This window comes from Thalassophryne amazonica, chromosome 9 (genome assembly GCF_902500255.1).
Source record: "Thalassophryne amazonica chromosome 9, fThaAma1.1, whole genome shotgun sequence".
Taxonomy (NCBI): domain Eukaryota; kingdom Metazoa; phylum Chordata; class Actinopteri; order Batrachoidiformes; family Batrachoididae; genus Thalassophryne; species Thalassophryne amazonica.
The window spans coordinates 22,753,688-22,771,717 of NC_047111.1; the positions used below are offsets into that span (position 1 = coordinate 22,753,688).

Below are 18,030 nucleotides of genomic sequence, written 5' to 3' on the forward strand. Positions count from 1 at the left end.
ACAGAAGTTTCAGAAGAAGTCGGTTTCAGCATGTTATCCGGATATTCCACTGTTAAAGGAGATTTTTTTTTTTAATGAAAGACGTGCGGCGGCACAGGAAAAACACCTCCGTGTTGATAACCATTTGTAAAATCCAGGCGGCTTTTGATGGCTTTCGGTGGAGTGAGTATATGAGAAATTGTTTAACAGCTGGACATGTTCCAACTTGTCCTTAAGGCTTCCAACAGAGGTGTTTTTCCTGTGGCGGAGTGTCGCGGCAGCTGCAAGCCGACGCTGCAATCCGTCCGCACGTCTTTCATTAAAAAAAATCTCCTTTAATAGTGGAATATCCGTATAAAATGCTGAAACCGACTTCTTCTGAAACTTCTCTGTTCTCTCACGACGTCCTGGATCAATAGAGCCTGAAATGTGGAGGTTTTCAGCTTGAAACAGGCTGACGACGACGCCTGAGAGCGCTGCGCGACGTCTCGCACCGTGGGAAGTCCTTAAAGCGACAGTATCACCTCAAAATCTCTCATCAGCCGTTAAAATTTTCACCGAAAACCAGCTTAATTTTTCGAACCGTGTCCACTTCGATGTGTCTCACAGGTTTAGAAAAAATTTTGATCAAACAAAGCGCCAGTCTCTCAGCAACTTCTCAGACAAAGGAATTCCGACGAAGGGCTGGACGACTCCTCCCACAAGGAGTGCTCACAGGCGAATGACGTCACCGACAGGCGTGGAAAAACTCACGCATGCGCACGAGGGTTCAAGCATGTCTGACGTAAAAACATATGAATGAAATCCATATAGTTTTTGAAAAAAATAAAAAGGACCTATACTTTGACAGACCTCGTGTGTGTGTGTGTGTGTATATATATATATATAGTGTGTGTAAAATTAGTATATAAAATTATAGATTTCTAAATAATGGTCAGAAATAATGGCCATAAACCTCAGGTCCTGTTCAGTGTCTTGAACTCTCTTATTAATCCCAGTGACATCTCTCCTCTTGTGCCAACGCCTACACTTTGTAACTACACGCCTACACTTCGTAACTATTTTTTTTTCTTACAATTTTTTAGCACAAACGTGTCTGCCATGAGACCAGCTCTTTCTGGTGTTAGGCCCATCACAGAATCTGATTTTTCTTTGTGCTCTGCTGTCCTCGATCAGTTCGAGCCTTTGTCCTTTCTGATGTATTCAATCATCTGTGTCCTACAACTTGTTCTTTAGACATCCTTCCTCCTCGTGTACTCAGAGAAGTTTTTGATTCAGTGGGAGCCACTATTTTGTTGCTTGTTAACACCAGTCTTACCTCCGACTGTGTGCCTTTAGCTTTTAAACATGCTGTGATGAAACCTTTAATTAAAAAGAAAAATGGTGATCCTTCCGTCCGTTCTAATTTTAGGCCTATATCTTACAAATGAGTCTGACACCAGCGCACTTTATTTCATCAGTATTAGTGGAGTGAATCTGAAACGCATTTGAAAACCTTATTGAAGAATTCTGGAAAAATTCTTTAATGCACTCCGTCTTCTGTCTTCATGAGGTTCAAACAGAGTGCATAAAGAACTTCCCGTCTGACTCTGAGCGTTTATATGCTGCAGGTTTTGGATAATTTATTATTGTAAATTAGATGCACTAACCCTTTACTGTCATTATAAGGTGCACGTGCAGTTGATCAAAATTGTTTGCACCTTTATCAGTGCAGATAACATTAAAAGAGTATAGTAAAATATAATAATGTTGCACACACTCATTGTATTGCACATTTACTGGTGAACAGTGTATTTGTACATTATTAATATTATTTCACAATGTCCACACAGTCCTGTCCATGTTCAGTGCTCTTACGGCTCTGACATAAAAGCTGTTTTTCAGTCTGTTTGTTGGTGTTTTTGTCCCCTTCAGGAAGGCGGCATTGGAACAGGTGGTGTGATCACTCTAAAGCCCTAAAAATCATTCTGATTTCGGCTACTTTCCAGTTTCCTCTCTTTGTGTTTTTCCTGTAAATAAAACAAGATATTGTTGCATTTTGTAGAGTACCCTGATAATGGCGACGCCTGATTCTAGCTAATGACTGTGCTGAATATTAAACGTGAACAGACGGTACTAACGGTGGTTTTGCTTTCTCTGGTGGCTCCTGCAGGATTGCGCCTGTATCTCTGCTCATCAGGTGTGACCGCTTCTAATCTGCTACTTTTGACACCTTCAGCCTTTGAGCACTTTGGCATGAACAAGGTTGTTCAAAGTCCAACTCTCAATGACTTTTTTTTTTTTCCTTCAAAACTGGAGCTGCCCAATGAATGGAGCCAAAAATATCTCATGTCAAACACACCGTCGCGGAGCGACACAGTGACATTGAAGAATAAGATTTGTTATTTGAAGAGTCTTGGAAATCAAAAAGCAAAATTAATAATTACAACAAAAATGACATATTGACTAAAATTTTTAATGTTGACACATTTTGGCAACTCTACAAGTGAGTGCGTACCAACTGACGGGAGGGGCTATGTAATTGGGTCTAAAGGTCTTTGTGACATCATAAGGCAGGCAGAGGTATGCAGCTGTTAAGTGCATTTGTAGTTATTTTTTTTTCCTTTGTGTCCTTATTCTCATAATTTGTTGGATTTTCTGGCCACTTCCTGTAGTTTCCATCATATTCTCACTTCTGCCAAACAAAACCCGAGTTTTTTTGGGACACGGCGTCTCGTGTTTTCAAAAGTGTCTGCAAAGTTCGTATCACGAAGTTGAAACTTTTTCACCTGATCTGATGGTCCAAGCTGAACACCTCTTCGAGTGGACATTATCTGAAGCTGGAAGCTGCACGCCGATTTATCTGCTGTCCCCTGGACAGGATGCAGTCTGTCTTTGTCTCGTCTTATCACCTGCAAAACCCTTCCAAGCACAGCCGAACTCTGAAGCCTTCTCCAGCTATGTATGCAGAAACACCGTAATGCAACTGTCAAATGTGCATCTCTCAGACAGAACAGCTTGTTCATGGTTATTGCAAACAAGACGGGACCTTTGCGGAATAGTGGTGTTGGTAATAGAACAATGGGCAGATACGTGGGCGGGTTTACATACTTAAAACTCTCTGCAGTAAGTCTGCATCTGTCTCTGTGCACAGGTGTATAGTCTCCAAGTGTGAAATCAAAGAGCGCCCCCTGGATGGTGGAGAGCTTCCAGCAGTCCATCTGGTTGTACTTTTGACAAAACTGACCAAGAAAACTCTTGACATCAAGCATTTTTTTCCTGCTTAATGTAATTTTCCTAGCAGCACTACGCAAAAACATCTTCCACTGGCTTTGTACAAAAGCACGTGGCGCGTTGAACACGTTAAGATACAACATAAAAATTTGACCTTCCTCAACTTGTCTTTACTTTGCCTCATTTTCTTCTTCTCTGTAGTAATAAGTGCGGTTTTTGCTTGTTAACATTGCTTAGCCTCATCACAGAGCAAAAAGAGGCTAATACCTTGAACAAGTCTGTCTCTGGAGATATATATATATATACAAAACTCAAAGGGCAATTTCAGTCAAACTTGGTGAATAAAATCAGGGACTATCCTCACAACACAGATCATGTCAAGGTCAAAGGTCAAATTCAGCTCAGAGTTCATCTTCTAAAACACATTAACTCAGGAACTAGATGAGGTATTGAAATGTTGTTTTCTATTTTGATTTTTTTTCTAGAGGTAACAAATGTATAAAACCTCTGATGTTACATGATAACTTCAAACAAAGCCAGAAAAATGAGCTTGTGGTGTTGAAGCATGATTTGTGTCATTTGGCTTCTCCCTTTTTTATTCTGGGAAGGGTTTTTAAAAAAAAAAGATCTTCACATACTAATCGATACTAAAATTGGTATTGGATTAGGTGCTCATTTACAACTGTATCGATACCAACAGTTCCGTCATTGTTTTTGCTGGTTAGCAGACAACTTCAACGCGGCTTCAGACGGGCAGGTGCAGTCACTCCTCAACAGTACGGATCCATGCACTAACATATTCCAACTTTGTTGTTTTTAAATGGTAATATGCTTCTTATGTTTTGGTATCAACCATTTTCTTCAGAATCCGTATTGAGTTTGAAATTCTAGTTTCATGAGAATACTAGATCTGGTCACCACAGCGGACCCGGTATAGAGCCACATGTTGATTTGGTGCAGGTTTCAAACCAGATGCGCTTCTTGACACAACTCCGGATGAACAGGGAGAACAACCATCGTGGGACTTGAAACCTGAACCTTGGTGATGCACTGTTATAATATTTTACACATTCAAAAACAAATGAAAAATGAAAAAAAAACCCACACACAAAAATTGTGGACTTTTTTCCTGGGTTTTCCTACATGACTGTTATGCTAATGGCCGTCATCGTGAGCGGCTGTCTTCCTGTGATAGTCAGTGTCAGGAATTGCCCTCGTCTCACCCGATGTGCGCTCAGATAGGCTCAAGCCCCTTGTGGCTCTCAAACCTGGTAACGGTGTGTTGATAATACAGACCTTTATTGTCCCCACTGGAATTATTTTTATCATTCCACATGCTGAAGGACAGATATTTTTGTTACACTGACAATTTAAGTTTCATGATCAAACATGCAGCGCCTCAAACAACTTAAAAACTGCCTGAATTCTTTTTACTCCCCTTTTTACTCCGCTTCCTTGGGGAATTGTTTCTATAGTAGATATGGAGTCCGGTTCCTGTTTGTGACAACCCTGAAATTATCCAAAGGCGAAAAGTAGCTTCCAGTTTTCCTGACGGTCATTATTGGTGACGGGTTTGTTGTGTCTTTGGGAGTGGAATCAGTTTTTACTGTTTTGTCTGGTTGATTTAATTTATGGGAACTGGACACATAGAGACAAAATATTCCCGTTCCTGTGTCTCATATCCGCAGATTTATTTATTTAGTTATTTTGTTCTCTCTGTGCTGCAATAACGACGATGATATGATGCTTCTGACAGTCTGGGAGATAAAATCCTCTAAACCCAGTCTTAGGTAGCCCCCTCTCCTCCGTCTCCCTCCCGCGTCCCTTTCCCAGCCTTCTCCCACATTCAGGAAACTGGAGAGCAGCCAAAAACCTTGTCTCCGTTTCCGGGAATCTGTGGCATAAAGTCTGAGTGTAGTAAGTTGGCTCTGACGTGGGAGCCATTGTTAAAAGCCCCGGGCCCCCATTGTCTGAGAGAGGAATAGCAACGCAAACAAAACCTCCTCTTATAGGACGAGGAGGTGCAGAGGGGAGGAGGAGACAGAAACTATGCTGTTAATGTACGAAAATAAACTTCTGCAAATCAACATCCTATTTTAACATGATGGAGAGGTTTTTCTAAGAGCTTCTATTGTTTTATTACCACAAATTGGACAAAAATAACCCAGTTTGTTAGCTGGTTGTGTACATATGGTCATGCCTTTGCCTTTGTGTTTTTAGTTTTTAAAAGTTATAACTGTAATGCACGGTGTAGTTTTAACTTCAACATAACATCAGTTTAATGTCAGTTGGGTTTGTTGAATTATGAATCACTCAACCCTAATTTGCAAGGAGTTCGTCCACCCAGGTGTCAGTGGGTACCTGCCTCAGTTGGGGAAATAACACGTGATGGACTGGCATCACGTCCAGGGGGCATCATAGACTCTTATACACTTCACACAGTGGAATTCATCGATTAGCACACATACCAATCAGCCTTTTCAAAATACTGAGTTCATGAGGCAGCTGCATGTTGGAAAATTCCTGGAGAAATGTGACATGTAGTCTCATGTAGCTGATGTTCTATCATAGTGCAAGTAGTACACTTTATCTGAGTCTCCTTTAGTAACCACTCATTTAACACAAAGTCAGTCCAGCCGCAGCCAAGGATACTCCAGAGAAACCCAGTACCAGAGATGTCAAATTGTCATCTTAGCTTTGGTTAACAGTAGGGCTGCCACAATCTGTGAGTAGTCACCAATTATTTTTGCGATTAGTCGAATAATCGGATCATACTTACATTGCGGCTTATTGCACCAGCATGCAGCTGCTCTTATATAACCATCATTAGCATCACACTTGAAGTGTTTAAGCTTTGTGCTAACTAAAAAATAAAGACAGTTGAAACCTTGTTCGCCAACCATGGACAGAGGTCTCATGTCAGTCACCAACATGTTCAAGATGGATTCAGTCAGGATATTTGCTTGCCGAGGTGTGCATGTTGTTGGCTTGGTAACAAAATTGTCTATTGAAGAGGAGCTTTTTTTTTTTTTTTTTTGCACTATAATATAGCGTTATAAAACATTAGTATCATCACATTTCCTCTTCAAACATGACATTGCTGTTACAACGTTACAGGAAACACATAACAAATGTGTGCTAAGGCTAATGAAGTTGTCATCATTAATGTTAATGCTTACATCTACGAGTATAAGTAAGTAGCTCACTATAGATGTTAATGCTTCCTACGTTGTCCTTTAACCTCCACATTAGAGATATTACAAGGACTGCTTCCTTCCACCTGGCGAAGATTCGTCCCATCCTGTCTATGGCTGATGCTGAGACTCTGATTCATGCGTTTGTTTGTTCTAGATTGGACTACTGCATTGTTCTATTTTCTGGTTTACCGCAGTCCAGCATTAGGGCTCTCCAGTTGGTTCAAAATGCTACTGCCAGACTTTTTACATAAAGCGGAAAGTTTAACCTCTTTACACCCATTTTGGCATCTCTTCACTGGCTTCCTGTCCCTGTGAGATCAGATTTTAAGGTTCTGTTGCTAACCTATAAAACTGTTTACGGACTGGCACCTCCCTATTTAGCTGACCTGCTTAAACCCTACGTACCGGCCCAGGCTCTGCGATCTCAGGGTGCAGGATTACTTTGTGTCCCTAGGGTGAATAAAAAGTCTGCGGGTCACAGAGCTTTCTCTTATTGTGCCCCTGTTCTGTGGAATGATCTCCCTGCATCAATAAAACAGTCAGATTCTGTAGAGACTTTCAAGTCCAGACTTAAGACGCGCTTAGTAGCTTTGGGCTACTGGCCGGCGATCATCTTAGTATTTCTTCTGTTTTTCTTGTTGTTTAATGCTGACAAATTATACTGTATTTTTTGTCTTTCTGATGCCTGATTCTGTTTTTTTTTTTTCTCTCTCTCTGTTTAAGGTGTGGCTCCATCCAGAGATGGGAGAGGGTGTCTTCTTCTGCAGGCCTCCCGTCCTGTGCACAAGCATGGACTCCCAAAATTTCATATTGTGAATTGTGTCGATAGCATGGCCCAAGCAGAGGGTCCAGAGGGTCACCCCTTTGAGTCTGGTCTGCTTGAGGTTTCTTTCTCAAATCATTAGAGGGAGTTTTTTCTTACCACTGTCACCTGTGTGCTTGCTCTCTGGGTTGGTAAGGTTAGACCCTGCTTGTGTGAAGCGCCTTGAGGCAACTTTTGTTGTGATTTGGCACTATATAAATCAAATAAATTGAATTAAATTGAATGTTAGCAACTAACTAGCCAATTAGCTTACTGAGACGACTGACCCTCTTCGTCAGAATTAGCCACGTGTTTCCTTCTCAGATGCTCCTGCATCACCGTTGTACTGTAAGTTCTGTCTTGCAGATTTTGCATTACACGTTTTTCTCTTTAATTTGGTTGAAATGTTCACAAACATTTGAGCTCCATTGCCGGCTAGCCATGACATTGTTTGGGCATAACTTTTCTGGTGACATCACAGCTGACCCTGGTTATCGCTACTGTGCATGTGTGTCATAGGACAGAAAGGCTAGCGGAAGAGACAGCTGCAGTTTTGAGAGAAAAACAAAGCTTAAAAAATACATGAATACATGAAACAATGACATCAATTATTAAATTAGCCACCAACGATTTTGATAGTCGATGTAATCGTGACAAGGTGACTAATTGTGGCAGCTGTAGTTAACATCCAGGTTCTCATAACTATACAAAAGACTGGAAGAACCAGGATCCCGACAGATTAAATGCCGCATTCCATTGACCTCGGAAGTCATGAATTTCAAGTCAGAAAACAAGCCGGGTGCCTCCAAGATTTTCAAGTATAGATCACCACACAAATTTTTGGTCTACCAAAGAGACCCCATGGAAGAGGACAGATGGTGCAGAAGTTACATTTGTGTTTTAGTTTGCTGCTCTGTTTATAGCGAGGTGAAGCAAGTCCATTGTTGTTAGCAACATCTTAGCCAGTATTAGTGGCACTAGCTGATAAGCACATGAAGTGGTATTTCACACATAGAAATGCCAAAGCAACTTGTTCACAGACAGCAATAGGATAGTACTGCATGCGTGATTTATTAAATTGGACACAAAAAAGACAGGTGCTTAAAAAAAAGAAAAAAAGTCAAACCTCGGGATACCTGGGATTCGAATGAGTTGAGTTGAAATTCTTTCTAACTTTAGGGTTCGTAAATGAGAAATTCTGATGTTGGAACTTTAGGGTTCGTAAATGAGAAATTCTGATGTTGGAGTACAAGTAGAACGCACCATTATACCTAATGATATCTCATAAGTAGCTAAGAGTATTTACTGTGCTCAAAGTATCTCATTAGTGGAAATTTAAAGGTTGCAAATCATCAAATATTTGTCTTATGGTCTGTGTTTAAATAGTGTTTCCAGAGTGTTTATTAGGTTAATCTGTAATTATTTTTCATTGCATTGGTGTTTTCATTCATTACAATGAGGTTTTGTTTATTTTCTCTTTAGGACCCCAAATATTCTCAACAAGGATCTGACAGACAAGAGACCAAAGTTTGATAAATCATCCATCATCCTCAAACATGACTTTGATCAGACAGGTAAACCAGCAAACAGATTTATTTTTACACAACCGCAGTTATCAAACAGTATTCCTTGGAATTGCAGAGTTGGAAAGTCCTAGACAGAATTGGTGGTGCTAATTTAACACTGCAATAAGTGCATATAGTTACCATATATATATTGCACAGTGTTAATTTAACACTACAGCAAGTTCCAATGATCACATTCCCACAGTGTTAAGCCTGCCATCATGTAAATTAACTGTATTGTTTTAATCAGGTTGATTTAACACCAAAGGTGTTGCTTTCATACTATTTTTACAGGAGAATATGCACATGCTGTGGTGTTAATTTAACACTGCAGTAAGTGCTAATGGTCACATTCCCACAGTATTAACTCTGTCATTCTTTTAAATTAACTCTATTAGTATTAATATTCTTGATTTAACACTAAGAGTTGATTTCACACTATTTTAAATGGGATCATCATATGCACTTGCTTAAGTGCATAAAAAGAAAAACAGTTTTTAAAAACATCATGTTCAGTTCTTTCAATAAAACTGATTAAATTATGCACTTTTTATCCATATTTTAAATGTTACATTTTGAAGGTGGTACAGAATGAATTTTTAGCCTCTGTTGGACTTTATTAAAATGATCTCTTACTGTTGTGTTTTTTTGTTGTTGTTTGTTTCTTTGGTCTGGTGCACATTTGATTTTCTTTAAATCTAACATTTTAATTTATTTGTTTGTTCTTTTTTATTGTTTTTAATACAGTTTTAGTGCTTGCAGTCAATGAACAGAAGTCTAAAGGTGGTGACATCCTGCAAAGTTTTTAACATCTTCATCGTTCTTGTTTTTTTTTTTTTGTTTGGCTCTGCCTTTGACTAATCTTGAGTTTTTCATGGCAACTGTGCGTAATGACTGCACATTAACTTTGGACCCGCTGCGGCACTAGAGGACAGAGTCTTTGTGGAACTTGAAAGAAACATTCTGGTACTTTCAGATGGAGTGAACAAGGTCATGAGCAAGTTCTTGAGGCGGTTGCCATGGTTGCAGACTGGACATCAATTCTTTCTGCCCTTTTCTTTACCCAGGAGTCTTGAGGTTCGTTCATAGAGGCCAGAAGACAACCAATTATCCATTCAGCTCTTCAGCTTATACTTCAAAGTGGGAAAAGGAAATGTAGTCAGACATATGGAGGCAGCATTCAGTTACACGTCACAAAGTTGTTTCCTGTTTGACCTTTCTGTATGTAAAGCAATACTGTATTATAGTAATAGTACTTATTTGCATACCAAATTAAGTAAGTGGCCAACTGATTGGAAAAATAAGAAGCTTGTATGTTTTATGAAGAGTCGGTTTGAGGCTCAAGCACGTTGTTTTAGATGTCACCATCTTAGCAGTGACTTACTCAAAACAAACTCATGGACGTACCTAACTGGTTATTTAATTAGCATGTGTTTTTGCAGACTGGGCTTTGGTTCTTCTAACTAGTATCTTGGGTGCTGGTATTAAAAACTATGACCGCCGTATAGCATCAGTATCTCTGGGACTATCAGGGTAGTTCATGTGGTTTACGAACTGAAGCCTAAATGTGGTGACACCCTTCAAAGTTTTTAAGATCTTCATTGTTATTGTTTTGTAGAATTAAAGCCAGACTTGTACCACATTACCCAGCTATCCATACTTGCCAATTAGTGCTGACAGTGCTAACATGCAAATTGGGTGATGCTGAAATTGAACTCGCAGACAGGAGCATGCAGCACATCCTGATTCGATGTGTTGGTACAGTTAACTGCACAGCAAGACTATAATGCACGGTGTAAAGTGCATAGCACAAGTGCATTTGGTGTGTGTCCAGCTCTACTTTGCTCTTTACATGGTGGACATGCCCCACGACTGTGCATCACAGATCATTAACACATAGCTCTTAATGTTGTTCCAGTACGTCAATAAGTATGTATTGGATACAACTGCCAGGCGTTTTGATGCAAAGTGGAAGTTTTATGTGTTTGATAGGTTTGGAGGCATTTTACAAATGTAGCCATTCATTCACACAAGAAAATATTTTTGTTGATTTCAGTGTATGGAAAATTTAGTATCATCAACAAAGCAGTGATAGGAAATTAAATATTTTACAAATACTACATGTCAAAGGAAGACCATTGGAGTACCGAACAGCAATCCTTGTGGAACACCCCAGACCCAGAATTATTATTTTTTTAGCGTGTCCTAGCATACTTGCATTGAAATCTAGGCCATGCCAACCCAGTCTCACGGATTGTCATGAGTCAGCAGCACGAAATATACATTAATTTATTGGTTCGTCATATTGTCACAAAAAGTCAAAAATTTTCATCATGGTAGCACAAATTTATTCTAATTCATTCCGTGATGCCTGTTCGTAATTAAAAGTGCAGCGGGGTGGGGTGGTGGTTATGGTTAGGGGAAGGAGTAGGGTTAGGTTATGGTTAAGGTTGGGGTTGGGGGTAGGAGTAGGGTTAGTAATAGTGAGTTAAAAAAAAAAAAATCACAAAAATTTGAATCATTTTGTGACGGGAGGACGATTAAAAACATGACTGGGCTGGCGGTGCACATTCCAGATAGACTGACACACAAATCAACATCCTCCTGATTGGAGGGAAAGGTATCATGCTGGTCAGTGAAAGTCTGATTTGTTTTTTAAATCGCACAGATAAATTTGATCATAGTACGTAGATACATGTTTGTTGAACATCCTTCACAGTTAAAAGCTGCAGAAACCGTCTCTCCACTGGTGACTGTGTGCACAAGATTACAGTACAAGAGTCGGTGGCAATCCTCCACATGCACGTGTGCGTGACAAGCGTCTGTGTTAGCGTACTCACTTTGGTACCGATTTTGTCTCCGTTCACCCAGCTGGACTTTTCTTTGTAGTGTGATCACAAAGCTTCAATGAAAAGCTGCAGATTCATTTATTTATTTGCATGTGTCATATATTATACACAACTTGTTTTAACAAATATTACCTCCTTTTTTTTTTTTTACAAGTGTTGTGCTGTTATTAAAACCATCTCTGTAAAATCACAATGAAGGAGATTTTCCATAAAGCAGATCCATGTCTGGAAGTGTCTTTGTCACCTCCTCTGTTAGTTCAGCTTGTGTTCCTTCATGTGGTGCTGTTGTGTCTGTGTGTAAATGGCAGGTCTTGTCCAGCGCTGTGTGATAATCCAGAGAGATAAAAATGGTTTTGGACTGACAGTAAGTGGAGACAACCCCGTGTTTGTGCAGCTGGTCAAAGAAGGTACGGAGCTGAACACACATTACAACGTCATACACTGAAGGAAAAAACAACCTCATTCTGAAGGGAAACAACACGACCTCAAACATTTAAGGAAAACAACACAACCTCATACGCTGAAGGACAAAAAAACAACACAACCTCATACGCTGAAGGACAAAAAAACAACACAACCTCATACGCTGAAGGACAAAAAAACAACACAACCTCATACGCTGAAGGACAAAAAAACAACACAACCTCATACGCTGAAGGAAAACAGCACAACCTCAAACACTGAAAGACAAAAAAAAAAAGACAGCCTCATACGGTGAAGAAAGAGAAATGCACCCTCATACGCTAACTGGAGGGAAAAACACATTGCAGACTCACAGACTGAACGTACAGTGCATCTGAAAGTATTCACAGCACTTCACTTTTTCCACATTTTATTATGTTACAGCCTTATTTCAAAATGGATGAAATTCATTTTTGTCCCTCAAAATTCTACACACAATATCCTGTAATGACAACATATTTTTTTTTAGATCTTTGCAAATTTATTAACAATTAAAAAAAACAACAACAGCTAAGAAGTCACACGTACATAAGTGTTCACAGCTTTTACCATGAAGCTCAGAATTGAGCTCAGCTGCCTCCGGTTTCTACTGATCATCCTTGAGATGTTTCTACAGCTTAATTGGAGTCCACCTGGGGTAAATTCAGTTGACTGGACATGATTTGGAAAGACACACACCTGTCTGCATATAAGGTCCCATAGTTGACAGTGCATGTCAGAGCACAAACCAAGAATGATGTCAAAGGAATTGTCTGTACACCTCTGAGACAGGATTGTCTCAAGGCACAAATCTGGGGAAGGACACAGAAACATTTTGCTGCTTTGAAGGTCCCAATGAGCACAGTGGCCTCCGTCATCCATAATTGGAAGACGTTTGGATCCATCAGAACCCTTTCTACAACTGTCCGCCCGTCTAAACTGAAGGATCAAGGGAGAATGGTGTCAGTCAGGGAGGTGACCAAGAACCTGATGGTCACTATGTCAGAGCTCCAGCATTCCTCTGTGGAGATAGGAGAGCCTTCAAGAAGGACAGCCATCTCTGCAGCAATCGACCAATCAGGCCTGTATGATAGAGTGGCCAGACAGAAGCCACTCCTTAGTAAAAGGCACATTGCAGCCCACCTGGAGTTTGACAAAAGGCACCTGAAGGACTCTCAGACCATGAGAACCAAAATTCTCTGGTCTGATGAGACAAAGATTGAACTCTTTGGCGTGAATGCCAGGCATCATGTTTGGAGGAAACCAGGCACCATCCCTACAGTGAAGCATGGTGGTGGCAGCATCATGCTGTGGGGGTGTTTTTCAGCAGCAGGAACTGGGAGACTAGTCAGGATTGAGGGTAAGATGAATGCAGCAATGTACAGAGACATCCTGGATGAAAACGTACTCCAGAGCACTCTTGACCTCAGACTGGGGCCACGGTTCATCTTTCAGCTGGACAGTGACCCTAAACACACAGCCAAGATATCAAAGGAGTGGCTTCAGGACAACTCTGTGAATGTCCTTGAGTAGTCCAGCAAGAGCCCAGACCTGAATCTGATTGAACACATCGCTGGAGAAATCTGAAAATGTCTGTGCACCAAAGATCCCCATCCAACCTGACGGAACTTGAGAGGTGCTGCAAAGAGGAATGGACAAAACTGCCCAAAGATAGGTGCAACAAGCTTGTGGCATCATATTCAAGAAGACCTGAGGTTGTAATTTCTGCCAAAGGTGCATCAACAAAGTATTGAGCAAAGGGTGTGAATACTTATGTACACGTGATTTCTTTTTTTTTTTTATAAATTTTCAAAAAAAAATCATGTTGTCATTATGGGGTGTTTTGAGTAGAATTTTGGAATGAGGCTGTAACATAACAAACTGAAAAAAGTGAAGTGCTGTGAATACTTTCTGGATGCACTATACATAGGCATGGATTTTCTTAAGTTGTTAAAAGAATTTAAATTTTTAAACTATCTTTTTTTTTTTTTCAAACATGTCAGTCTGCAACTCTAATGCAGTTCATTATATTGTTTTCTAGATGGCGCTGCGATGCGAGCTGGTGTGCAGACAGGAGATAGGATTATTAAGGTGAACTCTTTATTTTCTTGTTTTTATGCTGAAATGCGTCAGAAAAGATGTGAAAGGGTGGAACACATGTCATGAACCTGACGTTACCCACATTACAGTTATTGTGCCACACCCACTGCTCAATAGTGAAGCAGGTTGTCCACAACTTCAACAGTGGGTTCGATCCCCAATTGTGGATGAGCGTGAAAAGCACCCTTGAGCAAGACTTGGTCACAACTGATATGGATCAATAGAACAGTGAAGTGGTGTTTCGTGGCCTGACGAGTCAACATTTTTAATTTTAACAGTGTTTTTTGGGGTGGGGGGGGGCAGTCATCATTGTCTGTGTGTGGACAGGGTTGATCATGTGACCATAGTGACATTTTTGAAATGTGAGTGCATAATTTCAGAAAGATAAAATTTTATTTTATTTATTTATTTTTATGTGGGTGTATAAATACATATAGTATTATCATGAAAATGTAATTTTATACGGATTTTTTTTTTTCCCTCACAGGTTAATGGGATTTTAGTTACACATTCAAACCACATAGAGGTTGTAAAGCTGATAAAATGTAAGTAATAAATTCATTCTTTTATCAAACTTTATCACTTTTCAATTTTATTGATTTTATTTTAGTTTTTGCTTTGTTCATTTTGTGAGACCAAATTAAAAATAATAATGTCTTCTTTTCAAAAGTAAATATGAAGAGTAAAATAGAAATGAATGAAAACGCTGTTTGAGTCGAGCTGATGTGGGATTTAATTTTCTCTGTTTGTGACGTCTTGTGAGTTTGATTCCTGTGACATTTGTTGAACCATGTACAGTATGTGCAAAGGGTGCAGAAGAACAGTTCAGTCCTGTCTTCCTGTTTTGACGGGGCATCTCTGTGGTGTTCGGTGTGTCGCCACCACAAGAATCCAAAATGCCGCAGTGGTAGAGAATCATTTAAAAACAATTTAGAATCCAGATCTTAATCAGGCAGATCTTGAAAAAGGACAAATCTCAGTCCCACCCCAGCCCCTTTCTCTGTGATTTTTTTTTTTTTTTTTTTTTTTTTTTTTTTTTTTTTTTTTTTAGAAATGTGTTCTTGTAATATAATTGGGTTTTTTTTCCCCGTGGTTTGTCTTTGGCAGCGGGTTCCTATGTTGCTCTGACGGTGCTGGGGAGGCCACCAGGTCTTCCACAGATGGTCCTGGAGGAGGAGGAAGACGGGAGTGACGTCACTCTGTCCTTTGCTCCCTCAGGACCTCATTTATCTCCACGGACAGGTGGAGAGCGACACATGATGTCCTGCAGTGATCAGGAGAACATCACCGCCTCCCTGCTCCACGGGGTAAGACCCTCACCTCCCCCCGTCCCACATGGGTAAACCCTCACCTCTCCCCGTCCCAAATGGGTAAGATCCTCACCTCCTCCCATCTCACATGGGTAAAGGTGCCCTGACACTTGCAAAACGTGATGCACGCACATAGTCATGACGATCCCACCCTCTGTATTCCCAGCTGAACACTTGGCTTTGTTCCACTGGCTGCCACTCGTGTGCACTGGACGCTGCGTATATAAAATAATTAGCTTGTAGCACATCATTTTTTTTGAGTTAGCTGTTGAAAACGCCTCTAAATGCTTCCGGAATCACAGAGGAGCGCTCTAACTGCTGCTTTTCACGCGCACTGAACGAGGTGGAGAAAGCATTTGGAGCGGTCTAAAAAGATAATTATTTGTCATGTTTATATTGTAATGGCTTGGTAAAACAGTTCTTTCCTTGTGTGCAGCTGTAAAAGTATGTTTATGATAGCTTTAACTTGTTGGTATAATCGTTCAGACGAGATACGCTCTGATGCGGTGCGCTGACGCAATCACTCACACTGTACTGCATGTAGTGTTGGTGAGTAGATTGCAACGTTCAATACCACTTCATATTTGTTGCACGACATTTATGCTTTGAAGATTTTTTTGAACATTTCAAAATTCTCTTTGCACAGTTGCATGCACCAGTGCCCCTCTCACGTTCAGTCTACACCCATTAAAGACGAGTTTACTCTCCTGCATGACACAGTGCATGCATCAAAGTCGTGCAAGTGTCAGGGGGCCTTAAGACACTCATCTCCCCTGTCCCACATGGATAAGTTCCTCATCTCCTCCCTGTCCCACAATTCAGTTTATTTCAATTCAATTTATTTCATTTATATAGTGCAAAATCACAACAAAGTTGCCTTAAGGTGCTTCACACAAGTAAGGTCTAACCTTACCAACCCCCAGAGCAAGCACACAGGTGACAGTGGTAAAGAAAAACTACCTCTGATGATTTGAGGAAGAAACTTCAAGCAGACCAGACTCAAAGGGGCGACCCTCTGCTTGCGGCCATGCTACTGACACAATAGACAACACAAATATACAGGAAATTTTGCGAGTCCATGCTGGTGCACAGGATAGGAGGCCTGCAGAAGAAGACATCCACCCCTGTCTCTGGATGGAGCCGCACCTCAAACAGAGAGAAAAAACAGAATCAGGTGGCATAAAGACAACAAATACAGTATAATTTGTCAGCATTAAGCAACAAGAAAAACAGAAGAAATGCTACGGTGATTGCTGGCCACTAGCCCGAAGCTTCACTAAAAAAAACACAGACTTTAGATAAAGGAATTTAGGCCGCGGTGGTAGAAAGCATAGTAATCATACTATGCCAGTATGCTAGCCATTGTTTTGTGTGTTTTTTTGTTATCTTCAGGATCAAGTCCTGGAGTGCAGAAATAGTGAGTCAGATGGTTCGCTAGTCCTTCGAGCGGAACACGGGTCATCCTCACGGGGATGAGGCTGTAATGAGAGGCTCTGGACCAACACCAACTCTGTGGGTATAATCACATACAGCGGCGGTTAGTGTGGTTAAAAATATCACTTAGCTGACCAGGATTTGGTCAAACTGCAAATGTATGAAATGTTTTAAGCCGAGTTATTAATGATTAAATTAATTAATTATTAAACTTTAAACTATTTTAACTGTTCAGAAACCAACCTATTTGTCACTTCCTGTTCATAGTAGCTGTGGGTCTGTCACCACCGGTTTAGGAATTACAAAAAACAAACCCGTCTATTTTTATTGCGCTAACATTTTTATCTTGTACTGTGACATTGACCTTTGACCCCAACCTTCAAATCTTTGTTAGACAGTTTGTGTGCAAAATGGGGTTGAAATCCATCCATCAGTTACTGAGATATTTTGATTATAGACAGACAGACACAAAAACGATGTTTTGTTTGTGTCACTGTAAAAAAGTGTTTATTGACAGTTTTTGTGCTTATTTTAAATGATAAAAGCAGATTTCTCCTCAAAGATCTGATGGCGCTCAGGAAGTGTTCACTCCAGCGTAACGTTAAACACCACAGGAAGTCTTACTTTATCACGGCAGCGGCTGTAAATAGGGATGGAGTGCTTTCGTGTCCGGGGGTTTCCAGATGTTCAGCAGTAGACTAAACAGTTACTTTAGCTGAAGTGTTGTGCTCTTGTGTGTTTGTTAGATGAACAATAATCTTCAGCCAGGGAGTTCAAGCAGAAGAGAGACGCTATGTCAGAGCCCCAACATCAGCCGGCGACATGAGCTCAGAGTCTCTCCGTCACCTGATGCTAACGACACGCTCAATGTGAGAGACGGTTAATCATTTACCGTATTTTCCTGAGTATAAGTTGCAAGGGTTTGTTTTAACTAGTTAGGGAGGTCTTCCGACTTATATACAGGAAGATTACGGTAAGCATTCATTAGTAATAACAATCATAGTATTGACAGTTTTGAGTGGACTTTTCCCAGGATTCAATGTGCTTAACAATAATAAAATAATAAACACCAAAACTAAAAGTACAGCAATGCACAAGAATCCCAAATTAAAGAGCTGATTAAAAAAAGTCAGATGTACT

The 18,030-nt window shown here is 40.3% G+C and overlaps 1 protein-coding gene across 1 annotated transcript in view; it reads left to right on the plus strand.

The window, feature by feature from the left end:
* LOC117517906 (rho guanine nucleotide exchange factor 12-like) overlaps positions 1-18,030 on the plus strand; it is a 107,130-nt gene that overhangs the window by 36,569 nt on the left and 52,531 nt on the right. The window contains 8 exon segments of the mRNA XM_034179041.1: positions 8,674-8,765; positions 11,914-12,012; positions 14,088-14,137; positions 14,634-14,691; positions 15,254-15,453; positions 16,849-16,873; positions 16,934-16,968; positions 17,637-17,759. Coding sequence (XP_034034932.1) covers positions 8,674-8,765; positions 11,914-12,012; positions 14,088-14,137; positions 14,634-14,691; positions 15,254-15,453; positions 16,849-16,873; positions 16,934-16,968; positions 17,637-17,759 — 682 coding nt within the window.